Source organism: Eutrigla gurnardus, assembly GCF_963514095.1.
Source record: "Eutrigla gurnardus genome assembly, chromosome: 8".
Classification (NCBI taxonomy): domain Eukaryota; kingdom Metazoa; phylum Chordata; class Actinopteri; order Perciformes; family Triglidae; genus Eutrigla; species Eutrigla gurnardus.
In genome coordinates this window covers 26,999,215-27,020,406 of record NC_139922.1, presented here as the reverse complement: position 1 = coordinate 27,020,406, position 21,192 = coordinate 26,999,215, and the positions used below count along the sequence as shown (strand labels likewise).

Below are 21,192 nucleotides of genomic sequence, written 5' to 3'. Positions count from 1 at the left end.
CAATGGGGACACACACACACACACACACACACACACACACACACACACACACACACACATTTAGACACACACACACTCACGCGCCACCTTCCTGTTTGTCAGCCCTGGTGGTAAACTTTCCACTGACATCTCCATTCAGAGGACCAATATGAAGTTATCATGTGTTTTGACATTAAGAAATGTCAATTGCATTGACTTGAAATATTAGTTAGGAAACAAATGTCATCATGCAATTGAAAATAAAACTCGAATTGTTGCAAATTTAAGCCAATTTAACAAATGCAATTTTACAGAAAAATAAATGTACTGTACTGATTTAAAAAGTTCAAGGATAAAAATAAAATCAAGCTTTTTGATATTCTTAGCTCTCGGCCCTCATCAGCCCCCCCACCCCCTCTTGTGGTTCAATATCTGCCTAATAGGCTGCTGGTTTGTAATTGTCCATCAGCCTCATCAACTGCACGTCAATCATACTTTAGCTGGGCTGCCGTCTCGACAGCTGTCAGGGTGATAATTATGGAAAGTGATGAAAGATATCAAGGTTCCTTTCCATGAGAAGAGGACAACCACAATATCCTTCCTGTTCATTTTTTCAAAGTCTAGATAATGTCTTCTCTGTCTTAAAGCGTTTGATAAAAGGAAAAATATACGCAGGTGACGGTGACAAGATGACCTTGGTGTGACTGAAGAAATGTTGAGCATCGAGGAACAATAGATGACACCAATCACGTAAATGAAATAATACACTCTGAGTAAAATTAAAACCTCTACTGCACTTTTATTAAGCATATATTTAAAAAAACAAACAACATGCAGCAACAGTGGTAAACAAAACAGCAGTATTTTCAGTACAGAGTGAGTCACTAACAGTTGTGTTTGGGCAGCAAAGCCTGTTCCGCATGGTAGCTGGTGACTAAATGGGAAAGTAACGGTGAACCAACAGTAGTAACAGCACTCGTAGCTAATGTGGCTACAAGTTGCGACTTCATTTTTTTATTTACCACCTTAATGTTGTCTATTTTTTTTTTTACAATATGTAAAAATAAATACAATGCTATACAAATAATCCCTTCAAATCCGTATAATTTAGAACTTAATGAAACCACATAATGATATCAAAATGAGCCAGAAACCTTCCTCTCTTGTTCATGTTTCATTGCATCGGTTCAGATAAACGTTGTGGAGTGAATGTCTGGCAAACAAAATAACAAGGCAATATTACCGAGGCACCAACGGATGGATCGGATTAATTTCAATACTGATGAAGTATGAATATCGGGCACGAGCAGGGTGTAAAAACATGTTCTGAGTTCATATCCTCTGCTTTTTTCAAAAACCAAACAACCCTTGTATGAAATAAAGAGGCACAAATCAGGATGTGACTAAAGACTGAAATAAACACTCAATCTACGTTTGTTAAATTCAGATGAACCGTTTTCATAGAACAGCAACAAAAAAAAGTTGCATGACTTGGCTGCTGACATGGTCAGGTCTATCCATAGAAGAACATATGTAAATGAAGAACATGCTGCATAAATATACACCGCAAGTGCACACTTTTAGCTGTATAATGAAAAAACGTTTTTTCCAACACCCGTTTCAACTGGTTAGGTCAGCTTCCACAAAAAAGAAAAAAGGGTGAACCAGAGAGACAAAAACAAAAAAAACACATACACCCACACGTTTTCCGATTGAATGGTCCTTCAGAAAGTGCTCATGGCGATGAAAGTTGAGTTCATGTTCCGATTTTTACTTGTGTGAAAGTTGTGAGGAAGGTATGTGGTAAAGAATAAGGTTGAAAGCTTTTTTCTTTTTACGGCACGTGTAAATTCACATTCAGTTGTGTCGCCCACAGTGCATGGCTTAAGGCTAGATATATCTCATCAAAGCAACATGCCTGCAAATGTCAGAGATTGTCATAATTTAAAAAATAAAAATATTTAGTAATAACAGACTGTACATATAAAAATATTTCATAATTTCATAACGCAAAGTTTCACAACAGAATTTACATTAAAGTTTAAATAATATACGTCAAAATGTCAACAAGGCGACTGTAAGCAGTGTTGTTTTTTGTCCAGTTGATTTCTCAGGGTGCCTTGTTTGACTCTTGAAGGATGCATGTTACGGTACAGTGTGTCCTCATATTGTCCTCCGAGGGCCACGGCCCCCAATCAGCTCATAAGTTAGTGCCAATAACTCAATCAATAACTGGGCTCATCCATCTCTTCATCGCTCCAGTCGGGCGGTGCGTCTGTTCCAAAGTATCGATCCCCGAAGTTTCCTACAAGAACAAACAAAACATCGGCATCAGTTAAAACTGAAAAATACACAGCCCGTATTCAGAAACTGAACCTTCTTTGAGGTGAAATTTAAATAATTAAACAAATGTTTTTTTAGATTGCATCCCCAGTTATCAATATATGCAGAAAATTACCAAAAATCAATTTGATTATTTTGGTCATCTATTTGTTCTTTTAAGGACAAGAAAAAGACATGTCCTTAGGTCACCTAGTATCAACCAATTTCAACCAGTGTCAATGACATTCATCCATTAATCCAGCACATTTCAGTGATAAGGGAGGGACACAGTCTCCTGTAGCTTTGTATGCCGCTACATCCTGAGCCCACCCACTTTTTAGCGGTCCAATCAAAGGTGTAGGATTTGATCTTAATGTACCAGTGCTCCAATATTCCGTGTCACTGGGGAATTCGTCACAGTACAGAAGGTAACGGTGATTCCTCTTGCACTGTGCCTTTAAACGATCCGCCAGGATTTCCGTCCAGTTATGATGTCACCGCTACACAATATAACGACCAGTTTTAAACGTTCTAGCATTCTGAATGCGACCCAGTTTATTTCCGGTTGTGAACTACGTCAGCCGACAGGAACTAATCATGGATTCAAGGTGTTGCCTAGCGACGCAACTCCATTGAAACGTGGAGATTTTTCAGTCAGACGACAGGTACATTCAGGCAGCCGGTATGCATGGTATGGATGAATGCAAACATGTTTTAATAGGAATGCAAAATACAAGTGTGAACCTAGAAATGAGCAGAACGTCTCCTTTAATATCAGGAATGTGGAGAAAAATGTACATATAAAGCAATAAATACCATATCTTCTTGTCACCCGTAAGCCTAGGTTATACTTCTCTAATGCTAAGGTGGAATTAAATAACGCTGTACTCACCTATACCAGGTATGATGTGGAAGAGGTCGTTGACCTTCTTGTCGACAGCTGTCGTGATGATTTTGACCTGTGGAAATGCGTAGGCCACTGAATGGACTCCCATTTCCGCCATCAGCAAAGACACCAGCAGGATCTTGTCCTCCTGAACGTCGTGGTCCTGAAAATGAAAACGCACACAAGAACACGTGAGGAACGCGGTTCATCCCAGGCTACGTGGTACTTGTGAGGTGGGATCACCCACCAGCAGGACCCGGACAGCCATCATGGCAGCAGCTCCAGTGGACACAGTACAGTCCATCAGGATCACGTGGTCTTCACTGATGTCTTTGGGTAGACGCAAGTAGTGAAGCTGGAGATGGTTGGAGACAGGATGTGGTTTAATACCAACATGTAAAATACATGAGCTGTAGCTATAACGTGGGTGGTGCGATGCAGAAACCCCCCCCTACCCGACAATTTCCTAGAAAGGACATGAAGACGAGCAAAACGTATGATGAAGCAACAGGACCAGACTGCAAGAAGCTCATGAGATTTTATGCATTTGTGTGTTCTCACCAAAAGACATCATAATCTCGTCAATTCAACCTCCGTTAGCTTTAGCTCAGTTATAAGCAGTCTGTGATACAGAGGGACTGTCTGTGACTTCACTGAGCAGCAGCATGGGAATGAAGGACGATATAAGTGAAAAATAATCTAACATAAGATGATCTTAAATCATGACGTCTCCCTGCATAATTGATGGATAAATAATTTTAGAAAAGGTATTTTTGTATCATGTATTTTTAAATCTGGTTTTTCTTTTTACTTCTCTACCATGGTAACATTTTCAAGTCACTCCATATTTATGATTTAACCTGATAATAGAAACTCACCACGATAAATGCATCCTGTGTTCCCATCACTAACCTTTGCTGTCACTTAGTTATTTATATACGTACTGTTTTGCATCTTTGCTGCTGTATTGTAAATTTCCCAATCATGGGACTAATGAAGGTTTATCTAACCTTATTTTATCTCATCTAGCCTTTTAGTTAAGTATGAAACTGATCGACCATTCAGCTGAAAGCTGGGTGGGTTTAGATCGGCAGCCGTTGGATCGGTGCATCTCTAACAAAGCTGTTTGTAGAGCAATGTTTTCCACACATTCTGTAGCCCACGAGCCACGAGTTTAAATCTGTACCTCTGGCTCTCCTGTATCCTGGTTGGTTTGGATGAGGATCTTTCCGATGCGGACGTCTTTGCAGACGGCCCTCAGCGCCGGCTCCATGGTCTCCCCGGCTCGCAAGATGGACACGCCTGTGATCTGAAGAAAAAAACAAAAATTAAAGAGAGGTTAATTGCATCCGTTTAGGTAGAGACACAACTCTTAAATTAAATTTGGAAAAAAAAAAAGACGGCAGGAGGTAAATGGAGTTCACTCACCCTCTTCCCGTGGAACGTCCTGCCTTCATAATCCTCTCCCTGGGGGGTCTGGACTACGTGGACCTGAGATAATAATAAAAATCATAACGACGTGAGCACAATGCTGATCACAGCGCTACAGTGTAGTAATAGGAGTCATCATTTTAATTTTCACGTTTCAGGATGAAAAAAATCCACTTTAGGAAGTTCAATACGCTGCTGGTAAACAAGCTTTCAGCCTGTGTGTGTGTGTGTGTGTGTGTGTGTGTGTGTGTGTGTGTGTGTGTGTGTGTGTGTGTGTGTGTGTGTGTGTGTGTGTGTGTGTGTGTGTGTGTGTGTGTGTGTGTGTGTGTGTGTGTGTGTGTAATGCAAACCTCTACTATATCATTATGGTATGGAAACTTTCCACTGTGGTGACTCGTACATTTCCGTGCTCACGCTGCAGCCTACTACGTTTATGTTGATCCCATTCTCTTTTTAGCAAATACAAGCACTTGCACTTTTTCCATTCATGTCTCTTTCCCCATGTCAAGGCCACATAATGTGCTGCGTCTCGCTCTGTCACTGTGTCTCTGCATCGGGTATCTGACGCTTTCTTGCTCCCACTCGTGTCCTCATTCATGCCCAGCTATCTCGTGGTTCAGAGTCCTACTTAATACAGAGGATTACAGCGCCTTCATGCAGCGCTATGAATTAATTAAGTGTGCATCTTGGTGTTCGGGCACCTGCGAGGGGAGGAAGGAGAGCGCTCGCTCGATCAACAGACGCATCAACCTCTTGGAGTAGAAGATGAACTCGTCACGGCTGGTTTCCTTGTTTCTAAAACGTGATTAAGGAAAGAGACGTTTTTAATGATGGAAGCTGCAGTTCACCACAAAACGGAGACATATGTAGTTGTGAAATGCGTGAGGCTCATACCTGATGATGGTGTGCATGCCCCTGACCTGGGGTGTACTCTCCAGAACGCTGAGGGTCTGGGGGAGGGGTTGGGCCTGGTGTGCAGACGCCAGGGCTGCCCTGTAACCACGGCAACAAATGATAGAGCGGGGGCGTGCGCAGGGCGAGAGAGGAGCGGAAAGAGCCAAGACGGACAGACACATGAATACAACACAGAAATACAGTGCAGTTAACACTTCTCTCTCGTCAGGTTAGATACCCGCCGAGAACAAAGCACAATATTCATATTCTTCTGAACAAATATGTTTTAAAGCTAAAGTGGTTATTCAGATCACCACTCCAGAAAAACCTTATTGATGTTTCTGAGACAATCCCAACTAAATGTAAATTAATACAACCATCAAAAGACCTTCATATTCTATCCCCCCCAGCTAATTGTACTATGTACATCTCGATGCCCACTATGACACCACAGTTGGGATGAAGCTTATTTAATTAACGGGCTGCGTCTTTTGCAGGAAAATATTTCAAAACGAGAAAGCCGTTTCATATATAGGAGACCTAAGAAGAGAATATTAAAGACATTATTGTGCTTTGTTCTACCTCCGGTATCTCAACATTATGCCTTCACACTGGCTTATATGTGCAGGTTTACACACAAACAGGTTCTGTGTGCACATTCAGAAAACAAGCGCACACGGATGTGTAAGTACGTGCAAAAAAACAAACCTAAATAGATTACAAATAGGGGGTAACGGTACACACATTGGTACCGGGATTGTTCGGTTCGGTACACAACATAGTCTCGGTCAAGCTCATTGTATCACGATTTGTGTCGGGGTCATCTGAGGTCACACTTCAGACCACTTCAGATCACCACAGAGACAAAGTAATGACTCTGCTCATACATGTCAAAATGACATCATATGGTCAAAGTTTCAGCTCAGGAGTTATCAACAGGTCAGTCTTATGACGGAGAATTACACAATCGGAAGTATCTCCATGACCCCGGTGGAAAATCGGGTTACATTTACATTAGACATTTTTCTATTTATTTATATATTAATTGACAAAGTGCAAGTACTTGAGTATCTTAAAGCAACAATTAAAGCCAATGAGCAACTGTTGAATCGTTGTAATGTTTTGTTCGAACCGCGAACTTTGTGCACCGTTACACGCCCGATCATAAATAATTCTTCAGTCGTAGTTAATTAAAGGAAAGTTGAACATGGTAGTGTGCATCTAATGTATTATTAGGATTGCTTGGGGGGAGGGGGAAAAGGCAGACGCTCAAAATGGCAAAAGCACACAGTGCCAGTGTTTTAAGTGGGGAAAATTACCACAGCACAGAGACCATGACGATGGAAAATACACTCAAGCTATTCAGTGGAACTTAATCCATGTGTGGATTAGGTCATAAATGAATGCAAGATTGTTATTTTCCTCGGTAGGTCTCGGTAGGTTACTCATTTTCATAATTCACACATTAACATTAGGTTTGAGTATCTAGTTAGCCTAGCCTCAGACACACGGTGATGCAGTCATGTTGACACTACAGTCTCCACCATGTCACTGAGATACACGTTAGCCAGATGCAAAGAAAAGGAAAAGAATCATAGCAAATCTGCTCACATATCCCAGCGAAGTTTCCTCTATAGGGAGAGTTTTTTTTGTGTTTTTGGGGGGACGAAACACAACAACAGTCACGACAGAGGGGACACAGAAAGACAAAAAAACAACGGACAAGAGGAAGGGGGGGAAAATGAGAAGAGACATAACATTAGGTGGATGAAGGGATTATCAAGCACAGTGAAAAGTGACAGCTGAAAATCTCGCTTTAAATCTTATTGTTCTGGTTGGCAATTAGTATGCATGATGATTGAGGGAAGTAGAAATAACAGGCCGTGCTTTAAAACATCTTTACAGGTATTAAGAGGAGTTTGTTTTGTCTTTTTTGGACGCGTGTCATGCTGTCACACTTTCACTGTGTAAAATCAGCAGAGGTTGGTATTTCAGCTCACAGGCCCCAGCACATCCTGTGTCTAAAGACAGGCACCGAGCTCACTTCCTGTCTCTCTCTCTCTCTCCGTGTCTCACACACTGTGGCCAACATTCAATGGAAAAACTCAGCGCTTTGTAGTAGGCTATTGGAAACTTTCTCTGTGGCTGAGGTATGTGATAGTCAACAATAGCTGAAGCAAGAGCTTCCTCTCTCTCTCTCGCTTTCTGTCAGTGGCTCTCGCTCTCTCCCGGCCTCGCCGCCGCCGAAAGGAGGGGTCAGTGACTTGACTCAGTGGTGTATTTTTAGACACAGAAGGCAGGAAGAGCGTAAGATGTCGTTTCTGTACGAGGTAGAGAGAAGGTAAACCAACGTCTTTTACGTTGAAATGCTGGCTGCACCACACCACACCACTACTCGTCTGGTTTTACAAATGTTCACTGTGGCTTTCATTCAGTTTTGTTTTTGGTCATTTATTCCATGCTGGCATGGACTGAGTCTTGACAGTATTTTTGGAGAGGTCTCGCACTCTCACGACGGATCACTAATCAGCCACATTTGCTCTAAAGATACAACAGTGCCGCCTGGTGATGTGCCACGGCAGCCAGCAGATCAGCGGAAGGTCGAGGTTGGTTTTGCCGGCGCTGTGTCCTTGCTCTCCCAGTAAGAGGACAGATGGTGAGGAGAGACTGATAGACAGGATAAAGGCCACTCTACCTGACGCTGAGCTCGCGCTGAGAGCCATGGAGGGATTTGGGGTGGAGGGGGGAGTGGGGAGGGGGAGAGAGGGTGAGAAAGCAGTCCATCAGTGGTGTGTGTGTGTGTGTGTGTGTGTGTGTGTGTTAATGTGTGTGTGTGTGTGTGTTAATGTGTGTGTGTGTGTGTGTGTGTGTTAATGTGTGTGTATGGTGGGGAGAAAACAAAGCATTGTGGCACAAACTGCCCACCCCCCCTCCCAAGCATCAATTAGTGACAATTAATGCTCGTTGCACCACAAATCCAAAAGTCAAAATGCCACATATGGTTTATTCTGAAAGGGAAGCAGGATGAACCATGCTATTAATCGCAATTATTTCCCATGTGTTTAATTCACCAGAAAACATATTTATAGATCTAAAAAAACTAATCTTGAATATAGTTTGATATGGATGAATATCAACCAGGGGTTAATACTTTTAAATGAAATATATAATTAAAATAATAAAATATAATGCAAAAATTCAAATTGGAGCAATGTCTGAAGATGATGATAATTGATCCAAAAAAAGCCCCTGTCTATTTAAAGGGCTATATTCTTATTTATAACAGTTGGACCTGTAGGACACCTTCACTTAAAGGAATGGTGAAGCAGAGAAACTCAGAAAAACAGATTATAGAAAATGTAATTGAAAATATATTACTCGTGTAGTACAAGCTTACATAATAAGACAGTCAAAGAGTATATCGGTGGTACTTTGCACCAAATTCTAAGTGACTGCCATTTAAAAACGTCTATACAGCAATACTTACAATAATAATGATAATATTAATAATACAAATGTGTATTTGTATCTAATATTTCTGTTCACACCTAGTAAACAAGCCAAGAGCAATCATGCACATTCATCCTGCTCTGAAATGTGTGCAGTGTGTTTTCCATCCACTAGAGGGTGGGATGGTGCTTGTAATTACTGTTGAAAAGATGGTTGCAGGTGCTGGTTGCAGCTACACCCTTTCTGAGTGCAGATCATTCCAACAATATACTCAAAAGTTTCACTCTTACTTATTGTCATATAAACTGGTATGACACATCCTCTGTGTGAGTGTATGTGCGTATAATACCTCCTCCAGCTGACTGTGGACGTGCTGCACGATCAAATCGATGGCCACCATGTTGCCACCACCTGACAGGAGCGACAAAAGGGAAAACGAAGCGCTGTTCAGGATAATCGTGCCATGACATTTTTTCACGTCGTCCTATGTCGTGGATGCATGTACGCACCACGTGGCACCACAATGTCCGCCAGGCGCATGGTGGGTTCAATGTACTGCTCGAACGCTGGCTTCACAAACTTGTTGTACTGTTTGATGACGCCTTCAATGTCTCGGCCCCGATCCGAAATGTCCCTCCTCAACCGACGCACCAGCCGGATGTCCGAGTCCGTGTCCACAAAAATCTTCATGTCCAGCAGCTGTGAGGGGAAGATGAGACGGAGAGAAAGCGTGAAGCTTTGAGGCCTTTGCATTGGGAGTGTCGCGCATTTGCACTTCGCCAGCAGAGAACTTTATTTACGTCTTATACATGCATGAATTATGACTAATGCATTAAACCCATCCTAAGCATACTAATTTGGGGTTCAGTGTCTTGCTCAAGGACACTTAGGAGCCTGGAATCAAACCTGCAACCATTTGGTTAAAGGTGTTCACCTTTGGTTTTATTTTTCCGGTTTGACGAGACGTTTGGGTGAAACACTGTGCTCGCCACTCTTGCTTTTTAACTATCCGTCCAATCAGAGTAGAGCAGGGGCGGGACAAATTCCTACATGTACAAGTGCTGAACAATAGCAACAACGTGGGAGAACCTACATGGGCAGTGTATCCGTATCATAGCAACCACTGGAGGGGGTGGGGGACACGCCTCATTGCCTTTTTGTGTTCTTCATTATTATACCTAATAATACACTAACAATACATCTTATGTTTACAGCACTATGCAATTTGCACAAAAAAAAGGATAATAATATAATGAGCCAGTCATTATCCTCACACGGGAAAGTCCTTCAGCGCTTCAGTGTCGTACACGGCAACGCTCATTTACAAAAGATAATGTTAAAATAGGCAAGCTAAATATATCCGCTTATAGTCTACTTTTAGCTTCTTTGTGGTGATTTAGGTCAAACGGTTGTGTCACAATATTTATATTATTAATTTGCTTTAAAGTGTACGGTGCTTGAAAATTTGATATTTCCTTTTTATTCTCTTGCAACCAGCGTATAATATATCATGAAATGAGCCCGACAATTCAGCTGCTGAAACACTGTTTTCTTTTAAAATAAATGATCACGTTGGAGCTGCAAGTGTGTGGCGCGATTAATCTTTATAATTAGTTCTGTTCTTTGGTCAGCCGCCACTTCATTACAACGGTATCTTGAACCTACTTCTGCGTGAAATGTAACATTAAAGGGTCAGTGGTTTTAATCAATTTCAGCTATAATCACATTCATGCAGTACCCTATTGAACAGATGGACTTGATTCAGTATTATAGTGTCATTATTGAAAATACTGCTATTCTTCCAGTGTTTATAATCACCTCTGATATCAACAAAACCTTTTAAAAAGTACCAGAAAACATTAACTTTTTTATTATTCTGTGCATAAAAATAAGGATAATTCCTTTTAATTAAGTGGCATTTCACAGACAAATAAACATGTCAGTGCTCTCTGGTGGACAAAGTGGGTAAAGTCAGGTACATCTGTCACATCAGTCCAGTGTTTTTCATTTGTTACATATTAATAACTGATTGCACATTTAAAACACTTTGCTTTTGCATAAACAACACTGGTTGGTGTCGGTGAAATTGAAAGAGGCACAAGCATGTTTGACCACATGCTCACAGATAATCCACTGAACAAGTGAGAGGATGATAACCTCTGTCCTACCTGCAAGAGCTTTTTATCTGCAAAGGCCATGATTCCCTCAAAGATGATAACGCTGGCTCCATATACGGTTTTCTGCAGTGGAAACACGTGCATGGATTATTACTTTTGTACAGTACATGGATATACACACACAGCACACGCCCAAGTATACAGCGACAATCATCACAATTAGAGATGCGTCCATTGCAAATATTTAAATACTAGCTTATAAAAATCATTTATATTATTAGTTTTAATTATATACTAAGAGCTGCTGAGAGTTTGAGTTAAACAAGTCATAATTCCCTCTTTAATATCTATTTCATATTGCTGTGAAAACATCTCTTTCATGCAACTGGATTTATTTAAGTTTCTCGCTAAAAACTCTTGTGCAGGATTACATTTGAACACATGATTCCATCGCTGTTAACATTAGCAGCTAGCTCCGTTATAAGCAGGACGGTGCGAGGGGAGAGACTCTTGATGGTAATATAGTCTGATTAAGTAGTTGTTCCAAAGGTTTTTGAGTAAGTTCCTCCACTTATTTTGGATTTGCATATCTGTTACTATCCTGCAGCACAAATCTGAAACCGGTCAGCGAGTCAGTCAAATTGGTGCATTTCTAATCATAGTGAATAATAACTTGAACGGTGCCACTGATGAACATGAAAGTATTGAAAACAATCAGAACGGCAGCTCGTCAGTGACCATCTGGAGGAGCAGATTTGCAATGTGAACCTCTGGGGAGGGAGATTAAAAACCTCTTAGGTAATGGAGAAACTGAGATTATATGCAGCAGCTTCACGAACTCCCAAAGTGCATTGCCACGTGTTTGGACGTTCATCCTTACCCACTCCTTCTGCCTCCCGTGAGTTGTGAAGTCGTACACAGGGATTTTCACGCTCTTGCCCTGCTTGAGTTTGCGCAGCGTGTGTGTCAGCAAATCAAAGTCGAAGGCGTCGGGGTGGTCGAAGTTGTAGTCATTGCTGGCGGCCAGAATCTGCTGTTCTGGGGTCAGAACCTGAGGACCGATAAATCACTTTATAGCAAACGTTTCATGCTCTGTCTCAGTTTCTGGTTTTTGCTTATTCATCCACACGCATTAACGTTTGCACAACAATTAAAAAAAAAAATGTTGCACTCACATAATGGTTTGAACCATTAGCATAAGCTTTGTGCAAAACCACGGAGACACAGATCACAGTTCAAGAGCAGTTGAAGTTAGCGGACTAAATTTAGGAGAGGATCACGCGCCACTGTGACGTACGTGTGTGTGTCTGTTTGTGTCTGAGCCCTGAGGGTGGTTGGGCATTAAAAACCTCAAACCTGGTGCTTGGCAGTTTCAAAACGGCAACACCCTCTTCTCAAGTGAACTGATAATGTGCTTGATACGATAACCCGGTGTGAATCTGCAAAGACGTGAATGTTTTGGATGTGGACCTCGGGTGCTGTAGGGTGCAGACTGGCCTTAGTGAGGACTGTTACCACTGGTCAACTGGTTATCCCCCACTCTGCGCCCTCCAACTGTGACAGGATTACATAACCAAGTGTGGGTGGATGTATGGGGGGAGGGGGGTGCAAGGATGATTTTTCTCTCCCCTAATTCGCTCACCACTGTGCCTTTTTCTAGACTCATCCACCTTTGTGGATTTGTTCCTTTCCATCTCCTGTCACCCCTCTAATCCTCGTTTCCCTTTGGGGATGGAAAGGAAATCCTAATTCTTCCACTTTGTCTTCTGCACTCACTCTTCCCCTTCCTTCAGGTCACTCGGGGTTTAGACAGAGACGACGTAATAATTAAAGAGACGGGTGATTTATTTAAAGATTTTAAGTGGGGGACACCAGAGTTGAATAGGATAAAAAAAATGTAACCATGAAACTTCCCCAGTTGATTACTTCCATTAAGACAAGTATATTTTGTTATCTCATCAAATATGTGGTCATTTGCATACATTTCCAGTAGAAGAATACTAAAAATGTTTCCCCAAAGTGTAAATAAATAGAGCTCTGCTTTCAATTTTACGTCGTGCTACATTCCTGCTACTACTTAAAAATAAAATGACATGAAGGAAATATATTCCAGGTTCATACTTTTTATTATGTGGGGTCTCTACAGGAACATGTTGACATGCTTTAATGTTCAAAAACCTCTTTATTTTTCTCATACTGTTCATCTGAATTTCCTGTATTCACCCTCTTTCCGTAATGCTGATCTAATGTTGTGTTTCAATAGAATTCCGTTGCTCGGCAACAGCTTGGGTTCATGTTTACTTCCTGTCGGCTGATGTAATTCAGGCTGTGTATTTCTTCACAGACTGAGTATTTGGATACTTTGACAGTATTTAAAAGTATTTAGACCTGCTTTATAGTAAAAAAAGACATGAAAATCAATTTAAAAATAATTTAAAAATATTTTTTTTTGTGTGAACACATACAAGGAATTAGGAATATACAGTATATTACTCTTCTTCTCTGGACTGAGCTCCCTTTCATTTCTCTCTCCCCCTGGTGGCCGGCTGTTAGTTTAGCAAGCATCACTATGATGAAATGATGATTATATCCGATTACGAACTTTAATCGCCATTATCGCAGTCGATCACTCATTTAAATGTGGGATGGTAAAATCCTGATTCATATTTGTTCAACTGTGCAGCCATAAAAAAACATGCCACACATTGTGATAACATTTACGCACCTTGTAAAACGAGTCCATTGATAGAAGTACAACCCAGGGAACATCGAGGGCTTCAATGATTTTCCTGGCTACCGTCGTCTTTCCTGAGGCGCTGCCGCCACACAGACCTGCGACGGAAAGTTGACGGAAAGACGTAAGGTTTCATACGTGTTTGATTGCAAAAAGGAACATTAAAATACCTCTGCATGCTATGCAAGCACTAGCTTGACGAGGCACCCTGTTGCATGCATGTTGAGATTGCTTTGGGCTATAACTTGCAGACAGGCAGAAACAAGATACCACAGCTTTGTTTGAGGTAAACATCCCCAATGATGGTAGAGAAGCAGAACCACCTCAGTTTAAGTGTCAATAACAGTTCTGAAGGAGCTTCTCTATACACGCACACAAAAGACAGTTTCTAATTGGGATCAACACATAAATATTCCTGTGTCAAGATGTTTTAAGTTCAAAAGCATACCGGTAACGTACTCAATTCTTTAGATTCACACTTTGGACTCTGGTTTTAGTCTCAGGCTGTTTTTTTCTTGGAGAATGTATGGGAGAATGTAAACGAGACAAAGATGGCGTGCGTCCTACCGATGACGAAGGCCTCTTTGGACTGCGCTCCATGTTCGTTGTACCAGGGTGGGCGGCCGGCGGTGTAGATGGTTCGTTTGGAGGTGCGTAGGAGAGGTGGCTCCGACTTACACTGACTGGTAGTCCTTTTCCTGGGGGAAAGGCCTGTGCTTACTGAGGGGAGAAGCCGGTCCAGCGATCCTTCCCCGCCTCCGCTGCAAAGCAACAAACAACAAAGCCCACCATCACGGTCTGGTTTTGATTTGACTTTTGGCGGTGTATGTTTTATAGGCAAATTACTAGTTTTGAATACAACTCCATAACTAAAAGAAGCGGCCCGAGCTGAATCACCATCATTATCAACAATTACATCTCATCAAGAGTTATATACAGCCCTTATTCACAGTGTGAGAAGGATTTCTTATCTGCAGGATCATCTTTGAGAAAAGCTCCTTCATGTGGCCAAACAAATGCTCAGTCAGTTTGGTTGTTTAACTCTGGGTGAGACGTGCAGATGGACTGTAAAGACCTAGTTACAGTGAAGTGTTGTTGTCTGGAGCCCGAGGTTAATGTTTAGTTTCTACATCTTCAGCCGGTGAGCTTTGTCCACTCGTGTACATTATATCTGCTGCTGGGACACAAAGTACACGATATGTTCACTCAGCTTTGCAGAAACATGACAACGTGACTACAGTCCAACAATGTGTTACTCTGTAAACTGTTTTTGGCAAGTGGGGAGGCATGCAGTTGTCTGCTTCAGGGGAAGTGAAAAACAAATGTGATCCTCATCAGCGATGCCCCGTTACCGGATGATAAATGGTCAAAAATAACTGATTTGGGAGTCCAATAACTTTAGCTGTTCTGTCATGCTTGGCTCAATAACGTCGCTAAAAGTGCTATTAAGTAAAGATAAGTCAAAGGTATTTATATAATTATGTTATTATGACATGTGCAAGTTTCAAGTCAAAACAGGTAGGAGCCTCTAACAGGAGGCCATACAATGAATTTGCATGGAATGTTCAAACTAAAAACAGTGAAGCTACGCAACTGAAGAATTTCCACAGAAAATCAAGTATTTCCACAGCGTCTACATGCTTTTGTAATTTGCACTTGCTCCACACAGAGGACAAGAGTTCAAGTTTGCAAGAGGAGAGTGGAGAAGAATGAACCAGACTTTCAGTTAATGTTCGTGACTTATTAAGATTCATGATGATACAAAGAAACTGGTCTGACTCGTTGCTGAGTCAGACTAGTTTCTGGTCTGACTCGGCTTCCACCTCAAAAGTCTGTGTAGTGCTACATTATCTTGAATTAAATATTAAAGCCCGGACAAAAGACTACTTGGACATAATCGGTGATCAAACACTTTGAATTCACCGATGTTATGAATGATAAATATTAGTTATTTTTCTGATAGCAGATGACTTACTGCAGTATTCGAGCCATCCGCACTTCACCGAGTGAGGATTGTAAAAAGCCAGATGCCATTAGCTGTCGTGAGTTGTGTAAGAGAGGAGTCCTACTCCCAGATTTCCCTCTAGTCTATTTACTGAGCTCTCAGCTTCCACATCTTTATATAGAGGCCTACACCTCACCAGGTGGAGTGTCGAGAGGTCAGATACCAAGCAAACAAGAGAGAGCAAAGATCTCACGTATCCCATAAAGGCTCAGCCGAGCTCGGACGGATCCAAAGATCGGGCGATGACTGAGAGGACGCGCAGGCCGTGAGCCGGCACGTCGTTATCAGCCGGAGCCACACCGCGGTGCCATAAAAGATAAGCCCAGTTGACTGTGCTGAATCATAGCCTTGTGCGGTGGCTGCAGTCACAGGACGCGGTGTAATAAACATTATGTATGCTCCTCTATGAATGTGACTTTGTGGAAAGATAAAGCTTGTCAGATCTCACCTGGGAGGAGCAGACGTGGGGACCGGTGGTCAGCACGTGTTTACACGTGCTGGGGACCGGTGGTCAGCCCGTGTTTACACCAGACGCAAAGCAAATTTTCATGCAAAGTCAATGCAAAGATGCGAATACGCCCCATTCACACGAGGCGACATAGTTAAACTCGAACAAGAGATTTCAGCATTGAGAGCAGACCCACCAAAGCATGACTTCAAACCTAATATGCCCTCCTCAAAGCCACGACACTCCAGACTGAAACAGTTATTTTTTAATGCTGGGAATCATCAGTTATTATATATATACAATCATGATAGCTTTATCTGATTGCTTGTATTACTTTTGAAAAAAGGACCCATGTGCAGAAATGTCGAAAAACGGAGAATCGTTGACAGATTAGTTGTAATCGAATCGTGAAACCAGAGGTGATTAAAGGCCCTGACACACCAATCCAAATGCCGATCATCGTCAGAAAAGGCAGTCGGACTGATCAGTCGGCTCGCGTCTCACCGACACGGTCAAAAATGTGCCTCAAACGACTCCCGACTTGAGCGTACGTTCTGCGCTTGCGTGAGGCGTAATCCCTCCATTACAGCAGGCAGCGCTAGTCGCCCCCCAAAGAAAGAAAACTGGAAATGACGGAACATCTCTAGACCAAAACACAGAGCACGCATGGGCATGTGTTGACATTGTCCGCGCTTCATTTTGTTTGTTTACCATCGTGGCATCCGGTCTTCTCGTTCACTGATTTGCTAGTCAAGGGCTAGCTCTCCACCAATGAGATTGGTCAGACTGAACGACTTGGTCTAGCCGATTCGACGTGTGGAATCGGCTGAAAGAACGCAGACTTGACGACGGCCGATGGCACAGAACAGACTTGTGTCACTGTTGTGTCCAACGGCCGATAATCGTCTTGGTGTGTCAGTTAACACCTCTAGTGGTCAGTGATAGTAGCAGCAAGATCATGGCTGACACTACATCCTCTTTTGTTTTCCCTCCATCGAAACCACAGGACTCTTGGCTTAGTCGAGGAACTTATGGATAAAAGTCAACATATGGCATTAATTTGACAAAACCCAACCGCAAATATGTGGAGCATGACGACAGCCCCTCAGTTCAGTTAGGGGTTCTAATCAATGAAAAACATGTTGCTACACATTTATGATAATTTGACGTATTTCTACACAACTAAATGCAAAATAATGACATGTTCATCTCAATGAACTGTATTTTGCAGTTTGACAAAACTGCTTGCCACCTAAAACAACGCTTTACTTTCTTGTATTACAATTTGAACTGTAAAACAACAACATCGTACAGTCATATCATCACAATATTCCACAGAAACCCGAGGCATCAGCAAAAAAGCAACCGGCACAGCCACTCACAGCAGATTTATGTGACAGACGCAAACTCTCCCAAAGCATGTCATAAAAAAAACCTTTCAAGGAGAGCTGCAGTCGTCTCTCCTGTCCGTCCACTTTTCTGAAGCCTCTCGCAAGGTGGAAGAAAAACAGAGGAGAAAAAACAATATAAAAATAAAATAAAATGCACTTACCTGCCATCAGATCTTAGATTCCAACAGCCAGATATTCTAGCTCCTGATTCGTACGGTAGAGAATTCATAACTGGAAAAAAAATATAAGTGTGTGCTCCGCAAGTTGTGTTTTTTAATCCTGAATTACTGCCAACTCATGTACTCGGTGTATATATATACACACACAGTCCTTGCATAATAACGCACTTAACAGCAGTGCACTGTGGTTCAACACCGGAGAGAGACACAAGAGATGGAGGTTGGGCAATAAAGAGGGGACTCGGATCAGATGAGAAACGAAACTTTAATCATCTGTTTAGCTTTCTGTTTCCTCCATTGAGTGGAGCGACTAGGGAACGAGCGAAGGCACTGCAGCGCGGCTATTCCATGTGAAACTACGGCAGCAGCTTTTCCCTCCTCTTTCACTCGCCCTGCACTCCTCCCCTCAGTCGTCAGGCCAACAAATGTAAGAGGATAACCTACCCCGGCAGATTATGTTCATTAGGTAGTATTAATAGCATCAGGCTAGACCACTCCTGACACACACACATATATATAAACACACACACACACACACGCCAAGCATGGGTGATCTGTTTTTGACAGTCAGTGTCGCAATACGTTGCTGGAGCTGAACCAGAGAGCGGCAGTTAAGTCGATAAACAAACCGAGGTGGTGCTTCAGGTGGTGTTGAGGAGGGGTTTTCTACTTGTTTTGTTTGTTTTCCCCCCAGCAGGGACTCGCTGTGTCTCCATGAGCCATACACCAGAGTCTGGAGACGTCAGCACAGACGGAGACGTCCCCTCCCTAACTTCACTCGCAGCGAGTGGAGGGTGGGGAATAAACAGGCATGATGAAACCCAACACTACTGCTCTATCAGCTGACGGAGGAACAACCCGAGGCAATGCACACACAACGATGCGTAAACACACACACACCAACCCGCGCAACTCGCACACAGACAAACAAATCATTATTCCCAGAGATCAGGGGAGGCCGACCCGGCTAATTGTTGCACAGTGGAGCAAAAACAAACTCACCAACCACGCCAAGCTGACTCACATTTAAAGCTTATTTGGAGAACGGACATCACAAGTCCTGGTTTTTAGTTTGCTCCCTTGTTAAAACACAGGAAATTCTGTGTTTGTCTCTAATGTTTAGTGTCGTTTTTGGTTGCTTTTACGGTTTTTGCTGTTGCTTGAAACGGCAGTCAGAAGACAGCTGCAAAGCAAGAAGCCTGAACTAGTTGCTATGCCAAACATTCAGCTGTCTTTCTATGGTTACAGAGACACCCAGAAGGGTCACTGGCCCGAGTGACAGAAACGTTAAACGCGGCATATACGGTGGAATGAACAACCCATTTGTGTCCCATTTAAACTTTGATCATTTCTACAATATAATCTGAATTTGTTCATCATATGCTTATTCTTACAATCGTGTGCTTCAATAGTTTCACAACAAAATACAACTTTCCTGTCATGCAAAAAATGTTATTTCACAGCTTCAAAATAATGTGTAAAAGCTTTATTACAATGGTAACGCTCATACATGAAATTTAACCAGCCGTAAATATACCTCCACCCATATTAACATCTAATAACTTGAGTGCAACTTGTAATGCTTGTGCAGTTTGTTTTGGTTGAGTTCACCAAAACAGGAAGCAGTCCTCAGTGGAGAAGGCGATGCTGCGACGCCCTCTAGTGGCTCAGCAGTGTATCGTGTTTATTCTTTCTTATTTAACTGTATGTGGTCACAGAGAAAGAGCTGACTAACTGGGTCATTCACACAGCGTGACATCATGTATATTCAGCCACAGTGTTAGCCACCTAGCTGCATCAGCCTTTACTGTAGGGTTTCTTCCGAGAGGGGCGTGTTATTTATGCCACAAGGCCAGCAGAAAAACACCTTTCTCCCGCAATGAAAGCTCGCCTTTCACAGCGCCTGGCTATCTCTCGCGCTACGTCGTTACGTCACGTCGAATAATGATCGCGTTTTTCTGGTTAGAGAATATGACGGTGGAGTCTTTTCTGTCACGAGGACGCCTCGTGTAAAATATGACAAGCGGTTATAACCAAGTAAAAACAGGTGAAAAAAAACGACGGTTTGTTAATACATTGTAATAAACGGCGAACGTACGTTATAACGTCCTTTCTGCCATGACAGCGACGTGTTAACTACTTTGTGTCCAGTACAAGATAACGTGACGGCGACTGTAAGCCGTTTACGTAAAGATGCTTCATCCAACTGTCACTTAAAATGTGTAGACACGTCTGTAATGATGTCGTTTGATGAAGCGTGTGGTTCCCGGTAGAGAAACGCCGCCGGTTGTAACCGGTTTTACCTGTTCGGCGCGGATGAACATCTCTCTTCGTTCTCCATCTTTGAGAGCCTGTCGTCGCCGCTAACGGCGGACATCGCTACTCTGTTGACAATCAGATGTCGAGGGGCAGAGTTGGCGTGAGCCCCGAGGCATCATGGGGCTTGTAGGCGCATCGCGTTTCATCGTCGAGAGGCATCGCCGGCAACTGACTTCAAGCCCCACAATGCATCCCGCTGGTGTTCGTTCTCGCAGCATGCACAGCGTGTGTACGTGGAGCCCAATATTATGTTTATTACACACATGTATATGTTTTATTACAGTGTCGTGTAGTTCAGGTATGTTTATTATCATTACAAATAATACAATAAAATCATAATACACTAACTCAAAAGTCAGTTATACTGACAGAAAATTAAGACAGTAAATGTATAGACACAGTTACTGTTACTGTATTTATTTTGTATTATTACATTTTAAACTTTATTTTATTATTGGCTTGTTTTAATGTGTTTTTTTCCTTCAATGCTTTTAATGTTTTATGTAAAGCACCTGCTGTTGAACGGTGCTATACAAATAAAATGGCCTTGCCTTGCCTTACTGTTGATACAAATAATCCACCTGTGGGTCTAAATTGTAGTAATAATAATCCATCAGATTTATATACTGTAAATAAATCCTACATTCGGACACAAGCCAACATGAGATTGTGAAATACCTTGCACGCTATGAACACAGGGGCAAACCCTTCTGTAACACTGCAAGCCATATTATTATTAGTATTAATTAGTATTATTATTAATAACATTTTATCAAAAAATCTGTTGTTTTGACCTGCCTGTAACATGCTGTCCTGCAGATGAAAATTAGGCTAACTCTGGTACAATGCATCAAATGGTAATATGTTTAATATTGTACCTTTACAGATAAAATAACTAGAAATAAATAATGATGTATTTTAACAGTTTCATACTTGGTCTCAAACATGGTCCCATGCTGGTCCACCAGAAGGGGGCAGGGGTTCTCCTCCATATTAATCTTATGAGACAAAATGTCCACTGCGAGAAAAGCCCAGTA

At 42.1% G+C, this 21,192-nt stretch overlaps 1 protein-coding gene across 4 annotated transcripts; it reads right to left on the bottom strand.

The window, feature by feature from the left end:
• Positions 1-755: 755 nt before the first annotated feature.
• On the bottom strand, positions 756-20,262 carry uckl1b (uridine-cytidine kinase 1-like 1b). 4 transcript variants are annotated; one of them, XM_084015232.1, is made up of 15 exons: positions 20,140-20,262; positions 14,381-14,574; positions 13,805-13,911; positions 11,960-12,130; positions 11,131-11,202; positions 9,472-9,661; positions 9,312-9,373; positions 7,124-7,143; positions 5,513-5,611; positions 5,320-5,413; positions 4,616-4,678; positions 4,374-4,496; positions 3,435-3,542; positions 3,194-3,350; positions 756-2,284 (listed from the first exon to the last, which is right to left on the bottom strand). In XM_084015232.1, the coding sequence occupies exons 1-15, from the start codon at positions 20,211-20,213 to the stop codon at positions 2,205-2,207; spliced, it is 1,614 nt and encodes a 537-aa protein (XP_083871358.1). In that variant the 5' UTR covers positions 20,214-20,262; the 3' UTR covers positions 756-2,204. The 4 variants fall into 4 exon arrangements, with proteins under 4 accessions (XP_083871358.1, XP_083871359.1, XP_083871360.1 ...); XM_084015233.1 differs by lacking the exon at positions 7,124-7,143 and adding an exon at positions 8,208-8,224 and having other exon boundaries at positions 20,140-20,261; XM_084015234.1 differs by lacking the exon at positions 20,140-20,262 and adding an exon at positions 17,819-18,175.
• Between the last annotated feature and the right edge of the window lie 930 nt (positions 20,263-21,192).

Bases quoted from the DNA above. Each gene is read 5' to 3' on its own strand.
- uckl1b (XM_084015232.1), bottom strand. From the start codon at position 20,213: ATGTCCGCCGTTAGCGGCGACGACAGGCTCTCAAAGATGGAGAACGAA. The intron at 9,374-9,471 runs GTGCGTACATGC...CGCTCCTGTCAG, and splicing joins GGACATTGTGGTGCCACGTG to GTGGTGGCAACATGGTGGCC. The intron at 5,612-7,123 runs GTGAGCAGATTT...CCGTGGTTACAG, and splicing joins AGGAAACTTCGCTGGGATAT to GGCAGCCCTGGCGTCTGCAC.